General features: G+C 33.1%; 1 protein-coding gene and 1 pseudogene across 2 annotated transcripts; one reads left to right on the top strand and one right to left on the bottom strand.

The window, feature by feature from the left end:
* The first annotated feature begins 13,071 nt into the window (after positions 1 to 13,071).
* LOC120181830 lies at positions 13,072 to 16,536 on the top strand (annotated as a pseudogene).
* Positions 16,537 to 17,261: 725 nt separating this feature from the next.
* LOC120181829 lies at positions 17,262 to 20,090 on the bottom strand. Of its 2 annotated transcripts, none has more exons than XM_039186877.1 (4): positions 18,792 to 20,090; positions 18,466 to 18,581; positions 18,158 to 18,270; positions 17,262 to 17,829 (listed from the first exon to the last, which is right to left on the bottom strand). In XM_039186877.1, exons 1-4 carry the CDS (start codon positions 19,949 to 19,951, stop codon positions 17,692 to 17,694), a joined length of 1,527 nt encoding a protein of 508 aa, XP_039042808.1. In that variant the 5' UTR covers positions 19,952 to 20,090; the 3' UTR covers positions 17,262 to 17,691. The 2 variants fall into 2 exon arrangements, with proteins under 2 accessions (XP_039042808.1, XP_039042809.1); XM_039186878.1 differs by having other exon boundaries at positions 17,262 to 17,799.
* Positions 20,091 to 21,636: the final 1,546 nt, after the last annotated feature.

Genomic DNA, 21,636 nt, shown 5'->3' with positions numbered 1-21,636 from the left:
TTGAATCTTGTCATTAGTCCTCAAGCAATTTAGGTTTTATAGTTTGAACTTTTAAAATTCACCATGCGTTCGGGGCGCTCGCTCAGGGCCCATAATATTTTTCATAGTGCCTATTAATTTAGAATTATAAGATTTTGTATAATTAGGAGTTCATTTGCTTTATTTCGCCCCGGGCAAAAAAAAAACATAAATAAGGGCCCATTTTTTTTATTTCGTCCCGGGCCAAAAAATACCCAGAGCCGGCCATGCATGAGTTTAATTTAATCTATATTTTCACCAACATTTAAAATATAAAAAAAAGGAAAAGTAGAATGGAGTAAACAAACTCATAAGCGAGTTGATAAAAAAGTTATAAATGAGGTTATTTGTGAATATAAATGAACATAGTACACCTCCACCCGTGTTCATTCGTTTATTAAATGGACATAAAAAAATATTTATACTTGTTTATCTAGCTCAATAAACGATCACAAATACATATTATATGAGTGATTCACGAATAATTTATCGAACATTCTGTTAATTTACGGATACACATATTATATTCATTTCAAAATTTCATATTTAAAAATTTTTGTTTCCTGTTTTATTGTTATCGAATGCTTCATGTTTATGATTTTTTATTCAATTTACTGATAACACTATAACAAAAGGCCTCAAAAAACAATCTACCAAAAAAAAGTTTTGAAGATTTAAATAGATTAAAAAAGGGTTGGCTTTAATATATTTTTTAGGGGTTGATAACCCAAGTTCATGCAAGTCTCGTAAAAATCCCATGATTTTTGTTAGTACAAAGTGTAACAGATGCTACCTACATATGACAATAATCATCCGATCAATCTTTAAGATCCGGTAAATTATGTATTTAGTACATAAATTATTAATTTTGATCTATTTTAATATATAAACTTTTAACTTTTCCAAAATCATACTTAACATTTAATTTTTGTTTCATTTTAATACATGTTAAAAACTTTGACATCGTCCCATCTAAATGACAATATTTTCTCATCCGAATGGCGCTCTAATTGGTAGCAATTTATATATATATATATATATATATATAAAGAAGAATTGTAAAAGCTGATCTCACAAGCTCATACAGACATCATGTATTTTTTTTTATAAATTCTAAATATAATTTTATTTAGAAGAGAGAGGACATAGAGACTCTAGGAAAAGAGAATGAAGTGCTCACAGTAAATCCAGAATTCATGACATAAAGAAATATAAAAAATAAAATGATCAGTTTAATCAACCCACCAAATGTGATCACTCGTATAGGCATAATGTATCTATTGTTGGTGTATGTACCATTAGTGTTACTGTTATTTTTACTATAAAGCTGTTATGCTTGTATTGTTATTATGTGGTACCTGAAAACAACTTGAAAGCAGTAGGCAATACCCGCTTCTGAGTAACATAACATACCTCATCCTTTTCCAAAAGACAATGCCCCGTATCGACAATTATTGGTTTCAATCTCTTGGACCTATAATCGACAACACCCCACATATAAGACTAATATTAAACAACATTCATCAACTTAAACCACACCAACTTAACTAAAAGAATATCACACATATTCTCAAACTACGTTGCTATTAACTTCCTGTATTAAAGCAAATTCACAATTGAATTAATAACAAAAATATAAACACCAATGGACTTAACATACTCTTTCCAGTTAATTAATGTAACTGCTATGATTTACAAAGCTGAGATTTTTCGGAAGGTAAGACAGAATGTGAAGAAGATCTGCAACACCCATAAATAACCAGAAATGAAAATCCATCAAATGAAAGAAATCAGGACTTTGGGTTTTTACCATCTTGAGCAACAATCGGGTAATCGCCAGCATTGAGAAGAGAGAAACCAATCCCAATTCGAAGACAACCGTAGCAAAATGGAGGCACCGTGAAGCGTAGAAGAGATCGTGGAAGACCCTTTTCGATAAGCATAATTTGCTTTACCTATAACGTTGACATTTCTCTAAAAATCGGCACCCATAGGACAGCGGCGACCAATGAGGTAAGCAATGGAGGGACGGGTGGAGATGTTGGTTCGGGAGACGGGTCAGTTAGGGAAGAGAGAGGGGTCGCGTCGGATTGAGAGTAATTGGGAGGCGGAGGCGAAAATAAGGGAGAGGATAAAGAAGAGGGAAATGAATAAGGTTGCTACGATCAAGTAAGGATTGCATTTCGAGTGGTCTTTAGGGAGGATGGCGGTGGTACTGGTGGTGGTGGATTTTGGCGGTGGTGCATTCTGGCGGCAACAGGTCTGGATTTGGATCAGTTTGTTATTGCACAGTGGTGTTCGTTTTTTTTTAAATAACCGCTGTCATAGTCCTTTTTAACCTATTGTGTATCTATAAAACAATAAAGGGTAAAATACTTATTTGACCATCTAACTATTATTACTTTTAAATTATTTTTAATATTACATTTTAATTTCATTTTAAAATTTTAATAATAATATTGATGTGACATTTTTTATTTTTAAACGTTGACATGATACTTGAATTATAAGATAATTTAAAATTTATAAGGAGTGCGACCGCACCCTCGCCCCTCGGTTCACCCCTGCAGATAACCATTCACACTTAAATTAAGATTAATTGATATCAATCCCTGCTCTCCAGTCATCTCTCCCATAAGCTTGTTGCTTAACTATTACATCCACTAATATGGCCACGGTGGTGCTTAAAATGTCAATGCTAAGGGAAGTTGAAAACATTAGTCAAGGCATACATATCCCAGAAATGATCAAAAGAGTTTAGCACCAAAAACAATCATACAGAGAAGACTTTAATCTTTGAGAACAACAACAATAAGATTTACTGATTTGGAGAAAAAAGAATGCTTTAAAGCCATAGGATCACCAATGCATGATGCATCACAACTAAAACTCCAATCACATCAAATGCTTGAGCTCATTAGTTAAAGATCAAGAAAAGAAAATGAAGAGATTTGAACGTGAAAAAGTACCTGGTTGAAGAAGAAGAGATTTGAGTCAGCCTGAAAACTTTGGGGGGCAAGGGCCATGGCCGAGGGCTCTGTAAATGAAAAGGGATCATCTTTTATCCTCTCTTTCTGTCTCTCTCTCGGGGGAACAAACAAAAAGTGAAAGAAGTTTTGGTATGAGTTTTGATTAGCGATTATAATGAAGTGATTAGGAACACGTGAGTCAGATGCATTTGGTTTTTTTTTTGGGAAGGAAATAAAGGTAAGAGCCTAAGACAAAGAACTAATGGGACTTGGAAGGAAGAAGCAAAGAATGAGATCGTGAACCGAAAAGATGGGGCGACCATTTTAAAACTGGCACAAACTGTCGTAGCGTTGTATTTATTTGGGTAAACTACAATAGATACCACTTAATTTTAGGCGGTACATTGTTTATACCGCTAAACTTTTAATTTCTCTAATTGTAGTATTAAATTTTGGTTTTGATTTCTATCATATCATTTAGCCGTTATAATTCTAATGGTGTGATGACATAAATAAAACAATATCATTTTGTTGCTGCTATTAATGTTTAAAATAATGCCATTTTAGGCATTGACCTTTAGGGGAGTATTGATTTTGTTACTAAACTTTTAAACATCTAACTTTTTGACATTATAATTTTCGGCTGCGGTAGACTTACAATCCTCGTCCATAATTGGTCATCTTTGGTAACAATATCGATACTAAAATGTTAGTATTTCACTCCTTTTTCTTTTCCTAAGATTAATTTTCTAGGTAACTCACTTAAAATCGATGAAATTGAATGAAAAAAATATATTATTTTAGGAGTTTTGGGCTTTCTTAGATTTGAGGATTTTGGGTGTTTGTTTGAAAATTTAAACAATGGGAAGTATTATTTTGAGAAGATGAATAATATACCTTAAAACTAGCATCATAGGACGACTATTAAAAGAGATCATAGTATTTACATGTTAAACCTATAAATGTTTTTTGTCGATTTTAATTGATTTTTATGGAAACCCACTCATATGAGAAGAAAGGTGAGTGAAACACGAACGTTTTGATACCGATTTTTCTATGAAAGATGACCGGTGATGTGTGGCGATTCGCTGCCAACGACAGTTAGAAAAGTTTAGTGCAAAAAATTGAATCTTTTTAAAGTTTAATAGTAAAATCGATAAACCCTCTAAAACATCATTTTGGGCAATAATAGTCGCACCAAAACGATATTGTGTTGCGGTTATTAATGTTTAAAATGATGTCATTTTGGGCATTGAACTTTAAGGGAGTATTGATTTTGTTACTAAACTTTTAAACATATAACTTTTTGACATTGCACTTTTTCAGTCGCTATCGACAATTAATCATCATCCATAATTGGTCATCTTTGGCAAAATACCGGTAATAAAATGTTCGTATTTCACTCATTTTTCTTTTCCTAAGATTTATTTTATAGGAAACTCACTTGAAATCGATGAAGTTGAATGAAAATATATTAATTTAGGGGTTTGGGCTTTCTTAGATTTGAGGATTTTGGGTGTTTGTTTGAAAATTTGAACGGGGAAAAGCATTATTTCGAGAAGATGAATAATATACCTTCAACTAGCATCATCGAACAACCATTAAAAGAGATTAGAGTATCAACATGTTGAACCTTTGATTTTTTTTTCGATTTTAAGTGATTTTTGTGGAAAACCACTCATATGAGAAGAAAGGTGAGTGAAATACAAACATTTTGATACCAATTTTGCTATGAAAGATGACCGGTGACATGTGATGATTCACTGCCAACGATAGTTACAAAGGTTTAGTGCAAAAATTGAATCTTTTTAAAGTTTAATAGTAAAATCGATAGACCCCTAAAGCTAAGTGTCTAAAACATCATTTTGGGCAATAATACCCGCACCAAACGACATCGTTTGTGTAACACCCCCAACCCGTACCCGACTCAGATACGAATCCAAGGTGACACATTGACTTTTCAAAGCTCATACATTTATAAAAAATTGTAATAAATTTAAACTTTTATTCACACAAAACTATATTTACATCATTAAGTTCAAAACATTACAAACATGATCAGAGTGTACGTACTACACGACTCAATTTACATGTCAACACATATTTTACATAAGCAAACATATTGTGTAAGATGCTTCTGATCTGATCTTCACGCGGAGATATGCTGCTCTACTGCTACTAACACTGGTCTTCTTGTTTTCCGATACCTATGTGTAAACGACTTACACGCTAAGTCATAGACTTAGTGAGGCATAAACATATAATAAAAAATTTATATAAATATGAACATGCAATCTACTATCCAAATGCAATTATACCTGTCATATCATAATTTATCACACCATATATGAAACAATGTAAATAATAATAATATCATATTTGACACAATCATGTACATACTCTTTATGTCCTTTATAAGCCCATGTACACTATTGAGAACTAAAGGTATACAAGTACTATGAGGTTGTGCACACATATGCTGTCACCACAGCTCATATAAAATCCACCAAGTGGCATATGAAATCTATGTCTCGAATGACCTATCCATATGTTCCGAAGAACATAGGTAACTGTCCATATGTCCCGAATGACAGGTAAATTGTCCATATGTCTCGAAAGACATAGGTAACCCTCTACTCTTGGCATACCAACTATACCTATCGCTCTCATATCACATGACATGGACATTTCTCTTTCATATCATTTCATCTATTCACATATACATTTCACTTTTCATATGATTAATAATCATATGTCAATTAGCTTATAATACTTCTCTTGTGTTCCTATAACATGTATATCCAGTAATTCCTTAGTTTATAACTTATGTCACATGTTCATTTCATTCATTATGTCATTGTCTCATAACTTATTTCATGTTCTTATATATATTCTCATATTATAACTTACCTTACCTATACATGTAACCTTATGACTTCTTATCAAGCAACTCAATTAATATTCTTGTATTGTTTCACAAATCATTATCCTATAATACATATCACATATTCATATCATATCATATACCCTATTTGCATATATACACTTAAATCAAATAACATATAACAGATCATATAAACATATATAATCATGCATATATATGTTGTAACACCCTTAACTCATATCCGACCCGAATACAAGTCCAAGGTGTCACATTGACTTTTCAAACTTTGACTCTTATTGAAAATCCCGGGAATTTTTAAAACTTTCATTAAAACGAAATACTTTAATTTACATAAGACCATAAAATACAAAATCGATCAGAGTATTCGTAATTAACACTTATTACATGCCAACACTCTATACATAACCAAGTACATACTTTGTCAATTACTTCTGATTTGATCTCTTAGTAGTATTGTTGTCCGTGCTACTTCTATTTCCACCTTTCCTGATTCTTAGTACCTACGTGTAAATCACTTACACGCTAAGTCATAGACTTAGTGAGGCAATAAATGAATATGCAACAATAAACTTATGAATGTTCATACTTACAATTGGATCATGACATTTTAATATGCATGTATCTATCGCACGATAACATATAATGCACATACGAAACTTACCTTCTTGTATCACTTTCACTGTAAATCGGTATTTCAATTGCATAGCCCATGTATATTATTGAGATTAGAGGTATGTGAGTGCATTGAGGTTGTACACTAATGCTGTCACCACAGCTCGTATCTATTCCCTTATGGGGCACCGAACCTTAGTTCAATATTCGTCCCGTAGGACTCCTACATCCCGAAGGACTACGTCCCGAAAGACTACGTCCCGAAGGACTACGTCCCGAAGGACTATTATACCCTCGACTCTTGGCATGCCAATTACACCTATAATTCTCATATCGTATACTATGGGCATTATTCTTATATTTCATATGTTCATGTACTCATGTCATTTCTCTTGTGATCATGTAGCTCATGTCATTTATCTTGTGATCATGTAGCTCATGTCACTTCATATCATGTTCTCATATCACATATCATATCACATGAACATATATATGTCTTATGCATGTATCACAATAATTATCATGTATGCATGTTCACAACTACTGTATTATAAAAATTAACATAGGGATTAGACTTATCACAAGTCTTATTCCATTATAATATACATATAGTATGCACTCACCTTAGCTTTGCTTTGATTCGATTCTAATCCTTTGATCGTTCCGGAATAAGCTTACTTTTAGTATCTACATAATCACACATGGATCTATATCAGTATTATAACTAATATACTCTAATGGTTCACTCTTTAGACTAAGAGAAAAGTCAATTTCATCTTTTAATGAAGGTATGCATCGATGCACTACTTATGCATCGGTGCATAAAAGGTATTCGATGTATTATTATTGCTGGGATGCATCGATGCACTCCTTATGCATCGATGCACCAATTACATTCGATGTTTTATTATTAATGGGATGCATCGATGCACTACTTATGCATCGATGCATGAATTGCATTCGATGTCTTTATTTTAAAAGAGTGCATCGATGCACTACCAATGCATCGGTGCACATTCAAACAATTTCTGGGTTTTAACCTTGATGCATCGATGCACCATGAATGTGAATCGGTGCACTCTGCCCAGAATCCTCTTTTTGAACCCGAAAGTTCATTCATTTGGATTAAATCCTTCATGTTTAATCCCCTTTTTCATTCTTAACTCTAGTACACATCCTTAAACCAATTTATACTCATTTATTTCATCTTAAACCTTCAAATCCTATCATTCATATGTAATTCAAGAATTACATTAATAAATCAACATGTTTGAATTCTGTTTTAAACACTTCGTATATCTTAACTAGATTGATGACAAGTCAAATTTAACTTTCAATTCTAGTTATGAACTCTATTCCAAGATTTCATTTAAGAACTTAAAATCTTAAATCTCTCCTAACTCCATCATCCTTTGATATTAAGATAACTTAAGCTTTCCTTAAGCTTAGTTATCATCTAATAATCAAAACCCAATATTAAATTTAACAAGAAACTCAATAATCAGAAATCTTACCTTTGCTTTGGTTCACACGTACAAGGAAGAAAGAAGAAGAAGATAACTCTGGAAGGCTTTAATGTTCTCTTCTTTTCATTCCACTTGTACTCATATATATCTTTATCCCTTCTTTAATTAATTTTCCTTGCAAATGACTCTTTTGCCCTTCCATTCCTTCTTCCTTTCAATTCAATCCTACACAATCATTTACATATAAATCTTTATACTATTCATTCATTCTATTTTAATCACCAAAATCTGAAACTTTCCAATTTAGTCACTAACCCGGTATTGAGGATGTTACATATGTACATGGTGATTATCTTATATGTATGTCCATAATTACCTTACTATGAAAATTAATATATGAAAAAGACTTATCACAAGTCTTATTTCTATTGGATTAGATCTATAGTATGCACTCACCTTGCTGTCAATCAACACTATGACTTCCTTCTGTTCGATCAAATCCTAACTCGGTGGTCGATCCAGAACTTGTTTACACTCGATGTCTACATAATCATATATTGATGCATATCAGTATCCCAAATAGCATACTCTAATTTTCATTTCTTAAACTAAAAGAAAGGCTAATTTTATTTCTTATTTAGGGTAGGTATCGATACACTCCATAGTGTATCGGTACATCCCTTAACGTGTGTATCGATACACTACCTATGTATCGGTACACAACCTACATTCGAAGTTTCCATTTTAAGGGGGTATCGATACACTTATTGCATTCAATGTTTTTTCATTCGAGAGTGAATCAGTACCTGTTGAATGTGTACCGATACACTTGCCCAGAACTCTCTATTTAAGCACAAAAATTCACTCTTTTCAGCTTCAAGACTTCATGTTTCATTCCCTTTCATATTATTAACTCAATTACACATACTTAAATCAATTTCTACTCATTCAATACATCCTTAACCTCAAAATTCCTTTCTCCATATGGAAATCAATAATCATATCAATTTTTCAATATGTTCTAAATTCAATTCTATCACTTCATGTCTCTTAATTAAGTTGATGACAAGTCAAATTTCATCTCAAAGTTCCTTTATCAACTCTTTCTCATAAATTCATTTAGAAACCTCTTATCTTTAATCTTTCATAACTTCTTTCTCTTTTGATTTTAAGACAACTTAAGCTTTCCTTAAGCTTAAATATCACCTAAGGATCAAAACCCACTCTTACAATCAACAAATAATCACCTAACCATAAAACTTTCCTTTGCTCTGTCTCTCTCTCGTATGAAAAAAGAAAAGAAATGAAGAGAACTCTTTTTCCCCTCTTCCCACGTGATTTCCTTATCTTATAAAAGGAAATAAAAATCTTTCTTGTCAAATGATCATTTTTCCATTTAATTCATTTAATAATTACTAACAATCCTTCACAAAATATTTCCAAATAAGTCCTTGAACTATTCAATTATTCTACTTTAATCAACAAATTCTGAAATATTTCAATTTAGTCACTAACCCAGTATTGAGGATGATACAATTTGTTTGTGCCATTATAGTGACATAAAGATTCGTTCTTGTCATTGTGTCGTTAAAATTTGACGATCCAGTGGTATAATTGAAATTAAAACTAAAGTTTAATGCTATAATTAAAAAATTTGAAAGTTTAATGGTATAAATGATACTCCATCTAAAGTTTAGTTATTTATGGTGTAATTTACCCTATTTATTTATGGCTATAATAGATTTAAGGGTAAACTACGCATTTAGTACCTAAACTAAAACTTTCATTTTTTAAAAAAAACATACATTACGTTTAGTTTTTGCTTCATTTTAGTACCTATCATTAAAAACTTAATGTATTTAGTACCTAAATTGTCAGTTTTGGTCCGTTTAGTACTTAAACTTTGAATTTCCCCCCAAAATTTAATGTTAAATTCTGAACGGGGTACTAAAATGAAACAAAAACTAAACTTTAGGTATGATTTTGAAAAATTGAAAGTTTACGTACTAAAACATTCAAAAACTGATAGCTTAGGCACTAAACAAGTAATTTACCCTAGATTTAATTATGCGATTAACACATATTCTTGTCTATAAAGTACGGGAGATAAATACAATTAAACATATATAAGGATGAGTTTGCCACACTCGATGAGCACTATTAATTTAATTTATAAAAAAATTAAATTTTAAATGACTCAACGTATAATTATAAATTAGTTAAAATTTTAAAGATATATTATTTAAATTAAAGGGTAAATTATACCAGTGACCACATAATTATTGCCCATTTTCATTTTGACCACCATTTTTGAAATTTTGTCAATCAAGTCACTCAACTATTTAAATTCATTCAATTAAGCCACTTGTCGTTAATGTTTAATGGAAAATCTATTGTGGTAGTTAAAATATTTAGTATAATTACACATTTAGTCATTGTTACTTATATATTCTATCAATTTGGTCCTAATTTTAATAAATTAAAATAAACGACAAGTGACTTAATTGAATGCATTTAAATAATTGAGTGACCTGATTGAGAAGATTTCAAAAATGATGGTCGAAATGAAAAGGGGCAGTAGTTACGTGGTCACTGGTATAATTTACCCTTTAGTTTAAATAATCTATCTTTAAATTTTCAACTAATTTATAATTATACATTAAACCCTTTAAAATTTTAAAATTTTATAAATTAAATTAGTAGTGTTCATCGCTAGTTGTGCTCGTCGAGTGTTATGTAATTTTCCTAAAAATAATATAATTTACAATGTATTTACTATATTTTTTTTCAAAAAAGAAGAAGAAGTTCTGATTATAAAATAAATATCAAAATTGCTACTATTATCTAGATCACTTGATGGAATGTGACAAAGTGACAATGGCTCAAGTAGAGAACTTGCCCTCTTCGGTACCGATGTACATAAAATGAGGTATTATGATCGCACATGCACTGCCAGAAACTAAAACAATAACAACAAAACAATGCAACCGGCCATCCAAAACAAAATTCTAAATTCAATCATCTTCTGCTTTATAATTAAAATACTCACGTTTGATTAATTTGGTAACGGATTCGGTTAGATAATAGATTTTTTAATGTATTAGGTAATGGAAAGCTGCATTTGATTGAGTAATTATAAAACTGAATTCAGTTTGAATACAAATATATATTCATATAGAAATATATTATAAAAATAAGTGGATTGAAATAATATATCCAACAATTCAATAAAATTAAATTATATTCACTCTCCTTTGACATAGAGGGGAAAAAAAGCTATTTATTCAAGTTAATGATTTACGAGTTTAGAATATAATTATGAAAGGTCATTCTACTGCAACAAACGTCACAAAAAATAGAGCAAAAATGAGATTAAGAAGTTATAATTTAATATAAAGATAATGCACATTTTCTTTTGTGCATTTGATCCGAATGAATATGAGAATCTCATTTTGTTTCAATACCAAATAAATTTAGGATAAATTTGAAATCTGAAGGAACAAATAAAGTAAGAGAAATTAAATTAGTCTTCTCAATATTAATTATGGGAACTTCTCAATCTTAGTTATACAAACTTCAAAATGAAATTGGATGAAGATATCAAACAACGTATGATCGATTTTCTATCATTGTTAATAGTCTCAAAGGAAATGGAGAAATCATTCCAAATGAAAAACTTGTGAATAAGATGATTCATAGTATTTCAAAGCCAATTAAGATCGATTTTGCTCTTTAAAGTCATATTTTCTAGGGTTTTTTGCTAAACGGATCGAACTCTTTCATCGAATGATCGAACCCTTCTTAACATAATTAATCATTGTGATTTTAGTTGTCAAATGACCAACCCCTTTATAAAATGATTGGTTTTTTACTATGGGCAAAAATTATTGATCCCTTTGTTTGATTGGTTGATCTCTTAACCGAAAACAATTATTTTTTTTAAAAATCAATTATTAAATGTAAACAATCAAGATTTTAGAAAAGAATATCATAAATCTTTTATTTATTTGTAGGTAACGACTCTATAACATTCCAACCACTCTTGATGATTACTAATCATAGAGAAAATATAAAATCAAGAGCAAATGCGTCTCAACAATAAAAAAAAATATTATTGACAAAAAAAATACTAACCAAAAAGATTTTTAATGTACTAGATCGTCATATATTTGTGAGCTAACATTATAAAAGTTGTTCAAATAAAAATATAACATCTTATATTATTATAATATAATTGATTATTTTATTATAATATTAAAAATATAATATTATATTATTAGAAATATTAATAAATATATTTTAAATATTTTAATAATTAATATTTTGATTAAAATGATATTAAAATATTTTATTAATATTAAATTCATAAAATAAAATTATTTTGAGTATTTATTTTTTGAACTGAAAAGTTAGGAAAATGACTTACAGAAAATCAGACTGTAAGTCATTTTTCAGAGAACACAAAGGAAATTCTGTTGATCAGTAAAATGTTTTACGTTGACCAACCAATTTTCCTCCAACCAATCACTGGAAAACATTTTCCTAAAAACGAATTACGTAAAACAAACACGGAATTTCGGGAAAAACCAATTCCGTAATTGGTTTTCCCTCAAACAAACACACCCTTAGTGTGAGTAAGATAATGAGTGTAAACTTTTAGGAGTCGAATCACTCTAAATAAGTGTATAAATATATATATATATATATATATATATATATATATATATATATATATATTAATTGTTTCTACTGAATTTTAAGGAGACAACTCATTCTCTTTCGATATTTTTCGATTAATTAATTTTTAAAATTAGGATCGAAACATCCCAAAAAAAATTAAAGAATAATTTGATAAAAACAAAGGATATTGGACAAACGGGCCTTAAATGTTTTTATTTTTTTAAAAAAAGACCTAATAATATGCATGGTAACAAATTAACATTTTAATTAAGCAGAGGGATGAGTAAAGTAATTTGACGAGAAATGAAACCGATGTCATGCATATCATTTTACGCAGTTAAATAATTTGAAAATAATAAATTCCATTTAAATTCATGTGAAAATGGGGATCCAAGCTCCAAAGCCATCCACCCCTCAAATAAAACGAATAGAAGGGAGGGGGGGAAAAGAACCTCATGTTTCAAATAAAAAAAAAAAGGAAGAAAATAAACCCGTTTAAATTCATGTGAAAATGGGGAGATTTTGAAGTGGTTTGAATAGGGGGAAAAAGCTATATGTGCATAATTTGTTGCTAGATTTTTGGAAAGCGGGGTTGGTTGGGTCGGGGTGGCAGTTCAGTGTGATGGTAAGAAATGGTGCACGTAGTGCCGGCGGACCCACAGGCGGCGGTGGCGGTGAAGAAGAAGGTGCAGCCGTCGCGAAGTTGGCTCCTCCTCAATAGCACGGGAGAGACCACCCTGCTCGATGTCGACAAGTATGCCATCATGCACCGAGTTAACATCCATGCCGAGATTTACGCATCCTCGACCCTCTCTTGTCTTACCCTTCCACCATTCTCGGTCGTGATGGTGCTATAGTCTTAAATTTGGAGGTTCCGTTTGTTAACCCTTTTTTGTTTTCTCAACAATTCTCTGAACTCTTTTTTTTTTAACTTATTTTTTTGTTTTTGTGTTCTTTGATTTGCAGCACATCAAGGCAATTATTACTTCTGACAAGATTAGTGGGGTTTTCCCATTTGTCAATTCAGTTGGGTTATATATATATAATGTTAATTATGGAGTTCTTGATGATATTTGGGAGATGATGCTGAGGTGCCTTTGAGTATGTGTGGCTTGATTGATTGGTTTTTGAGTTATTGCTTTTAATAGAACTTGTTTGTTTGTTTGTGTTGATGATTTTAGGTCTTGAATTTGTCTGTTTTATTTCTTAGATCGGTTCTATAGAGTTGCTGCCTGCTCTTGGATTTTGTTCCTTTAATGTGCGGAATGGGGGTTTTTAGTGAAAGGATTGGAGCTGAAGTGGATTAGAAATAAGCAGAAGTGGTTCAGCCTTTTTTTTTTTGAGTTAAAAAATGAAAGGATTTTCTGGGTTAGTTCATGATATTGAAGTTGAAGTAGGATGAATTTTCCTAATAATGCTTATGAAGTGAATAAATGAACCCAAAGGAACTTCAATTATGATTTTTGAAACTATAAATGAGTTCTTAAGTACGGAGTACTATGTGTTTTGAATGAGATAATCAACTTGTCTAGTCAATTTGTGCTGCTTTAGGTGTTCATTGATTGAGGCTGTCTTGTGTAGTTCATAAGCTCAATGGTTATGTGTGAAATGTTTAAGTGTGTTTTAATTGGCATTTGTGTTGTCTGCTTTTTCAGAGAAATTTGTGTTGTATTTGAAATAGGTTTTGCTTCGAGATCCATCAGATGAAAACGTTGTCCCTGTTGTTCAAGAACTTCAGAGGCATTTGCCTCCTGTGAATGCCATTCGCCTAGGTCAGGACTATACCAGTGGACAAAATGATGTTGACAGTGACAAAGATGGTATGTGTTATTAATCGTGTCTGTTGAGCAGCTAGGTTGATGAAAAGCAGAAAACTCATTTGGCATTTCACCGGATTCATCCTTAATATAACATCATCGTGTTTTGAGTTTTTGACGTCTAAACAATTTAGTACATGCCATGCAGAATCTCCATTTGAATTCCGAGCATTGGAGGTTGCTTTGGAGTCTATTTGCAGTTTTCTAGCAGCACGAACACTAGAACTAGAGACTGCAGCTTATCCTGCTTTAGACGAACTGACCTCCCAGGTAATTGTTGTTTCGCATTTACCTTTATATTTTACAAATTTTGAATAGCTTTGTTTTCTTCCCGTCTTTCCTCTGGGCCCTGTTCATGCTGTATTCTAATTTTTGATATACGCTGTATGCAGATTAGTAGTCGTAATTTGGATAGAGTTCGTAAATTGAAGAGCGGAATGACCAGATTGACTGCTCGGGTACAAAAGGTACAACTTCATTCATGCTGATATGTGTATGTGAAACTTTTTTTTATCATATGCACTTCTATCTCTACAGTACAGCTACCGTTATATTTAGTATTTCATTTTGAGTTCAGCTATGGTTAACATCATTAGCTCCTTGCCTAAAACCAGACTGATTTGTATTGTTTATCGTATGGATTTGTGACAATGTTTGATATTTTAGGAAGATTAGTATCAGGGCATAGAAACTCTTACATATAGAACATGAAACATTTGAGATAAACACCATTTTCCATTTCTAGGGTTCACTCTTTTATTGATGTCATCTTCCTGAAAGTCTTTACGTCTATCATCTAAATAGTCCATTAAGTTTCTTGCATATTTCAGATGGAGTTTTCCCAGATTATATTGGAACCTGAATATTTAAACAAATTGTTTTAATAGTTACATTAGGTGGCAAGGTATGATGATGCAATTATCGATTTTGTAGGTGAGGGATGAACTTGAACAACTACTGGATGATGATGATGATATGGCCGAGCTTTATTTGTCTAGAAAGTTGGCTGGATCTTCACCTGTTAGTGGATCGGGTGCTGCCAATTGGTATCTTGCATCTCCTACCATAGGATCAAAGATTTCCAGAGCGAGTAGAGCAAGTATGGCAACAGTTCGTGGAGACGAAAATGATGTGGAGGAGCTTGAAATGTTACTAGAGGTTGAAATTGTGATTTACTTCTCGTGTTAAAAGATTTATCTACCGAAAAGGCTTAAGTTAGTAACAATTTGTTTTGCAGGCCTACTTTATGCAGATTGATGGAACATTGAACAAATTAACAACGGTACTCTTCACCTTGCACCCCTTTTTTCTTCTTATATTTAACTTGTTTGCCATTATTGAGAAATCCATGGATTGATGGGTTTGGACCTTTTTCTATTTTTCCGAAATCTATATTTCTATATTTTTTTGCTGCTTAACTTGAAATTATGCAGTTGCGGGAATACATTGATGATACAGAAGATTACATCAACATTCAGGTAAACCCATATTTACTGTTAAACCTGTTGTTCTGTGTACTATGATTTTCCCGGCTGAGTCAAGCTTATTTCATTTCGCAGCTTGACAACCATCGAAACCAGCTAATCCAGGTCCGTTGATCTTCTTTCTATAATGTATTCGAGTGATGTTAGTTTAGCAGTTAGAGGTCTTTCTAAGTAGCTTTGACATTGTGACATTGAAGGGATCCTAAAATTTTGCAGTTAGAACTGTTTCTAAGTTCAGGAACCGTGTGTTTATCCATATATTCTTTGGTGGCTGCAATCTTTGGGATGAACATTCCATATACATGGAACGATAACCATGGATACATGTTTAAATGGGTAAGCAAAGTGTTTCATGTGTTAAACTATTGTTATATCCGACTCCGCATCCAGTGAATGATCGTTTGTTCGTATTATTTTATCTCGTGTTTGTGATGAAAGGTGGTCATTGCCTCGGGGGTATTTTCTGCAATTGTGTTTGTACTAATAATGGCGTATGCTCGGTTCAAGAATTTGGTTGGATCCTGAGACTGTCATAATACCACATCCAATGAATGTTCATCAGTGAAAGCTTATTGGAGATTCTTTGCATGTGAACTACTGTGAGTGAATCGGTGAAGATTTTTACATAAAGAATAAATTTATAATCTCTTTTTTTTTTCTTCTTTTATATTTAACTTTTGTTTGAGACGGAATCAGAAAGCTATTCAAAAGAAAAGATAATAAAACAAATGCAATGTTTTTCATTTCACTTTACTTTTAAATATTTGGAATGCTATGATGTGTGAACTTGTTATTTTCAATATATATACTGTTTAAAGCTATCTGTAAAAGTTTTGACAACCTAGATGACAGGTCTAGGAAGGAAGGGAAAGTGGTCGTCTATACACCGGGGTGGCTTAAGCCACACGAGTATAATTCCTACCCGTGATTTAGAGTTAATTGTAGTAATCTCCGTCTTAAATATTTGAAGAAACTACTTTTACGTGGAGACTTGCTATATTTACATGATAATAAGAGTTTCTTATATTTAATCGATAAAAAAAAGTTAAATTAGAGACAACAAAAATAAATTGGGTTGTTAAAAGATTATGATTTCTTCATAATCGTTTTGAGTTAGAAATAGATCTCAAATTTGAGGGCAATATTTATGGGATTGAACATGACCAAGGATGATGATGATGGATTATTAGTCAAGCTTGATAACTAAGAAAAGTCATAAGATAGATGATAACTTGATGAGCAAGTTGAGCATTTTAACTTCATAACTGTGATTTTTCTGCTTCAAAGGTTGGTTCTTCGTAGGGACGGACACAAAATTTTATATTAAGAAGTTGGTTGTTCACAAGGATGAACGAATAATTTTATGTTAAGAGAGATGAACTTGAACTTACAAAATTATAAAGGGACGAAAAAAAATTCAATAGAAAATATATAAATAAAATCTAAATTATATGATAATTTTAATTTTTTTAGAGGGCGACCGCCCCCACCTAGATCCATCCCTGGTTGTGCGATTGTGCTTCATCGAGAGGAATACAAAAAACCAACCAAGAGTTTTGTAATCTCCCTACCAAGTTGGGAGTTTTGACCTTTGACACCGCACACTTGATTATTGCTTGATCAAAAATGGAATTTTAATGGATGCTAAGAACTACTTCCATGTAGCCGATACGAGCTACGGAAACAACGTGATGAACTTATACGAAGAACATGAATTACACCACCTGATAAGTATGGTGCCTATAGCCCTAACATTCTTCTTTCTTTAACTTTCATTGCCAATTGTTCTTCAGATGGGATCTTGCCACCACTTCTTGCAGTTGAATGCCACCATGCCATAAGCTCATCCTGCAAGATGCATATGTAGTTTTGGATTGACTGTTTCATCAAGAAAAATACGGGAAAAAAAAACGAATAAGAGTTAATGTAATCTCCCTACCGATTTCGGACTTTTGATCTTTGACACGACACACTGGATCTTTGCTTTTTAAAAATATGGAATTTTAATGGATGCCAAGAACTACTACTATGTGGCAACGAAAATGTTCAGAAATACATAAAGCTAGTAAATTTCCTTGTTGCCGACGACCATAATTCATGGTACAGGGAAAGAAAAGGCTCTCATAGGTTACATACAAAGAATTGCAAAACGTGCAGTAGAATACGAGGTTAAAGAAAAGATAGAAAAATGAAGTCGGATTTCTACCTCAAGAAAATCGTGGTTGGAGATGTGTTGGCTTTCAACAAAGCATTTGATTCCCCCTACGTCAACAGAAATGGAATTCTTGGAGTTTTGCTGTGTCCCTAGTGTGTGTGACCCTGAGTATTTAGAAGGTAATTGATACATAAAAAATAAAAGAGAATACAGGGAAAATGTCTTTACATGAATTATATGCATCAATAAGTGCGTTCAAATGAGACAGCAACTTAATTAACAACATGCACGTAATCTTAGTATTAACAGAACCGGCAACCAAATAAGCATGAAATACGACAATCTGCTCAGTGTCATACCAGCTATGCAGGCAACAAAATAACCAGTTCCTCGTAATCCTTCCTCCCATTTCCCAAGCCGCAAACGCAAAAAGAATCCTTCAAGATGTGCGATTGATATTTGCGAATTCATACACCTGAAGTTCACGATGCATCAAAAAATCAAAACAAAGGATTGAGTTTTCGGTAATAAGAAAGGCAATATCAGCATACAACCCCGTTCCAACAATTCATATTCAATTCCCACTCTTTTAGGTACTTCATAGGCAACCATTTATGGCTCAATAAGCAAAATTTCAGACAGCACAAAAAAGTGAAATTACCAATGAAAATGATGGTCTACTTACTTCAGGATATCTGTCCGTGACAAACGAAGCAGTCTAACAGCATCAAAGATTGCCTTTGGCCTATCTGAAACCTGATGATTGATCGTATTACCCCAAGGTGTCATCTGATTTTCTTTCAACTCATTTTCCTTCAAACTGGAAGATACATATTTCTTATCCACATTTGTGGTTGATCTCATTTTGTCCGCATTAACCCCATAACTAGTATTGGGGCCTTTCCCATAATCGATCCCAACCTGAACTGTGCTTGGAGCTATAGCTTCTTGGCTGTATTCTAAAAGGTTCTTATTCTCTTCAAATCCTGCATATCCATGCAGTTCACTGAGATTAGCCAAAGAAGCTCTACAGGCTGATTGGTGTCGACTTCTCGATGTGGTAGGACATGCAACAGCCCAATGATCAAGCCCAAAGCATCTAATGCACAGACGAGGTACTTCCAATTTATTAGAAGACTTCATATTCCTCATAAGATCTTCTATCTCATTATCGGTTATCTCCGGACAACATTTCAAATGATGGCCTTTTCTTCCACAAAAGAAACATGTGATATTTGAAGTTGTATTGTCCGATAAACCAGAAGGCATTATGTGTTTGAGGGCATCTAATCTCCTAGCAAAAAGAGAAGCCATCACTTCTGAATCTTTTATTCTAGAAGAGGGTAAAATAGGGCTCACATTACATTTGGATTTCTGGTCATTTAGGACAATAATTTCCTTGAACCCAACAGATGCCTCAATTTCAGTATCAGAAGGTAATTCTTTACCAGAACCAATTAGTGGCTCTTCGACGCATTGCCGCTTAGCCTCCACAATCTTGAGGTTGCTAGAAACATTCTCATTGGAGCAGGGAGTAATCTTCATGCAGTCACTTGAGCACTCAACAGCACCACTGTTATCATGGTTCGGCAAGAAGCTAGAAGACTTTGGAGTAAACCGAGTTATCCACAAGTTCCCTAGAAGGTTGGTTTTGTAACCAATGCTATGAACCGTCTTTCCTTCAGATGGCGTGTCGGAATCGATGTCCTCAGAGCTCATCGCTCTACGTTTACCCAATAAAGAACTAGAGCTTGCTCTGTCTTTCTGCACATCCACTGCCAAGTTGCATGGATTCTGATTCTCTGAAGAATTTCCCTCAGTGCTCTTACCGAGAGACAAATTCATCGATGAAATTTTCGGCTGGGCTGGTGAACCTGCTCTGCCACCAAAAATTGGTTCTTTAAATCTTTCATTTGATAGCAGAAATACTTTATGCAAGTTAAAATTTTCTGCATGGCAGGCGATTGGAGTAGCATCAATGTCACAAATCTTGTCAGTTTTCTCGACTCCGGTTCGGTAGTGTTCATTTTGTGGTGTTCCTTGGACCTTAGTTTTTGGTGATATATTGAGTGGAAAATAGATTGAAACCCAATATTTCTGCACGGAGGAACTTGGTTCCTATCAGTTGCATCAGGATTCTTGACAGGACTCTCAAGTGACTGGTTAGGATTTGCGATAGTAAGCGTCAAAGATGGCGCCTTATCTTTCGATTTCAAAAATCCTTTCATCATATTCGATATCCAGTTCATGAACGAGCTGTCTTGCTTTACAAGTGATGAGGAACAAGGACTTTCACCCATTTGCCTTTTCACTCTTTTGCTCCCCACAATCAACTGTTGGTTGAAGCCCCATCGTTTTTTGTCCGTGGAGAATAATCCAGCGCTATTACAACTTTCAACACTTTCGTGACTGTCATCCTCTTCTTGTGACATCATTCGTTTAACATCTCCATCAGATAAAGCTTTTTCCTTCCCTTTTCTTCTATACCTAAGGATTCTGCTGTAAGTCGGAGAATGTTTATCACCAGATGTCTCCTCCAGTTTTATATCCTTATAGTTCTCAACATTATTTTCAGCTTCAGACACAGATTCTGAACCCGAAGCCTTACTTGCAACACACGCATCGTCACCTACCAGAACTCGCAAATCGTTTTCAGCAGTTGCCTCCAGTTTTTCCATAGGCCAAAGAGTAGAAGAAACGTACTCCTTCATCTTACTTTTTCCCTTTTTATCCATTAACGAAGCTGATTCATCTTGTTTTCTACCAGAGGATGTTGGATTGTTTGCTGGTGGTATAAATACTTCATGTTTGATGTCGGCATAAACTTCAGATGCCAAGACAATCTCCATTCTTGACAGCTGCACAACATCTGGTTTCCTTTCATCTGTTTTTATTAGAAGAGAACAAAATATATTAGTTACAAGTCAATTTTGGAGAGGGGAAAGGAGAAAAAAGATCAACTCTATCCAAATAAATTAAGTCTAAACAAATAATTAGCTTAGCAACAAAGAGAAGAGATAACATGTCAATAATTCTTATAATCATGTTCCAGAATTTTGTGTATGTGCGTGTGTCCATTCAAAATGCCGAAAAAGTTTATCACGGAAAAAAGCCATGGTACTTTCTCAAGGTACTAAACAAGTGAAAAAGTATCATGAGGCACCTAGTGGACCTGGAAAATTGTTTTTGATCGCGTCAGCTATTTCGGCCACTGGGGTATTGTCTCGACAAGAGAAATATGCTCCTTTAGAATCTACCAGATCATTCTCTTCAATAAGATTTTCATCGGATTCTCCTATCTTTGGGTTTAGATCTTCCACAAAGTCGGTAATTCCTGCAGAAAGAGAGTTTCTCGACAGTTATAGAACAAACGGAACAGAATGTTACAACAACATGAAAAAATAAAATAAAAAAATGAATTATACAAACTTGACGTACCTTTGGAAGAATTATCATTATCTGTCTGCTGTTCATGACACAATTTGCTGGTATCATCATTCCCAGAAGATTTGTCCAAATTATCTATATTG

The sequence above is a fragment of the Hibiscus syriacus genome, unplaced genomic scaffold, assembly GCF_006381635.1.
Source record: "Hibiscus syriacus cultivar Baekdansim isolate YM2019G1 unplaced genomic scaffold, ASM638163v2 tig00112536_pilon, whole genome shotgun sequence".
Taxonomy (NCBI): Eukaryota; Viridiplantae; Streptophyta; class Magnoliopsida; order Malvales; family Malvaceae; genus Hibiscus; species Hibiscus syriacus.
The sequence above is the reverse complement of the archived record's forward strand: the minus strand, read 5'-3'. Positions and strand labels throughout refer to the sequence as shown.

Excerpts from the sequence above, each read along its gene's own strand:
- LOC120181829 (XM_039186877.1), bottom strand. The coding sequence starts at position 19,951 with ATGAATTTGTCTCTCGGTAAGAGCACTGAGGGAAATTCTTCAGAGAAT. Across the intron at positions 18,582-18,791 it reads TCACGGACAGATATCCTGAA|GTGTATGAATTCGCAAATAT; the intron begins GTAAGTAGACCA and ends CGTGAACTTCAG. Across the intron at positions 18,271-18,465 it reads TTTTGTTGCCTGCATAGCTG|GGTCACACACACTAGGGACA; the intron begins GTATGACACTGA and ends CTAAATACTCAG.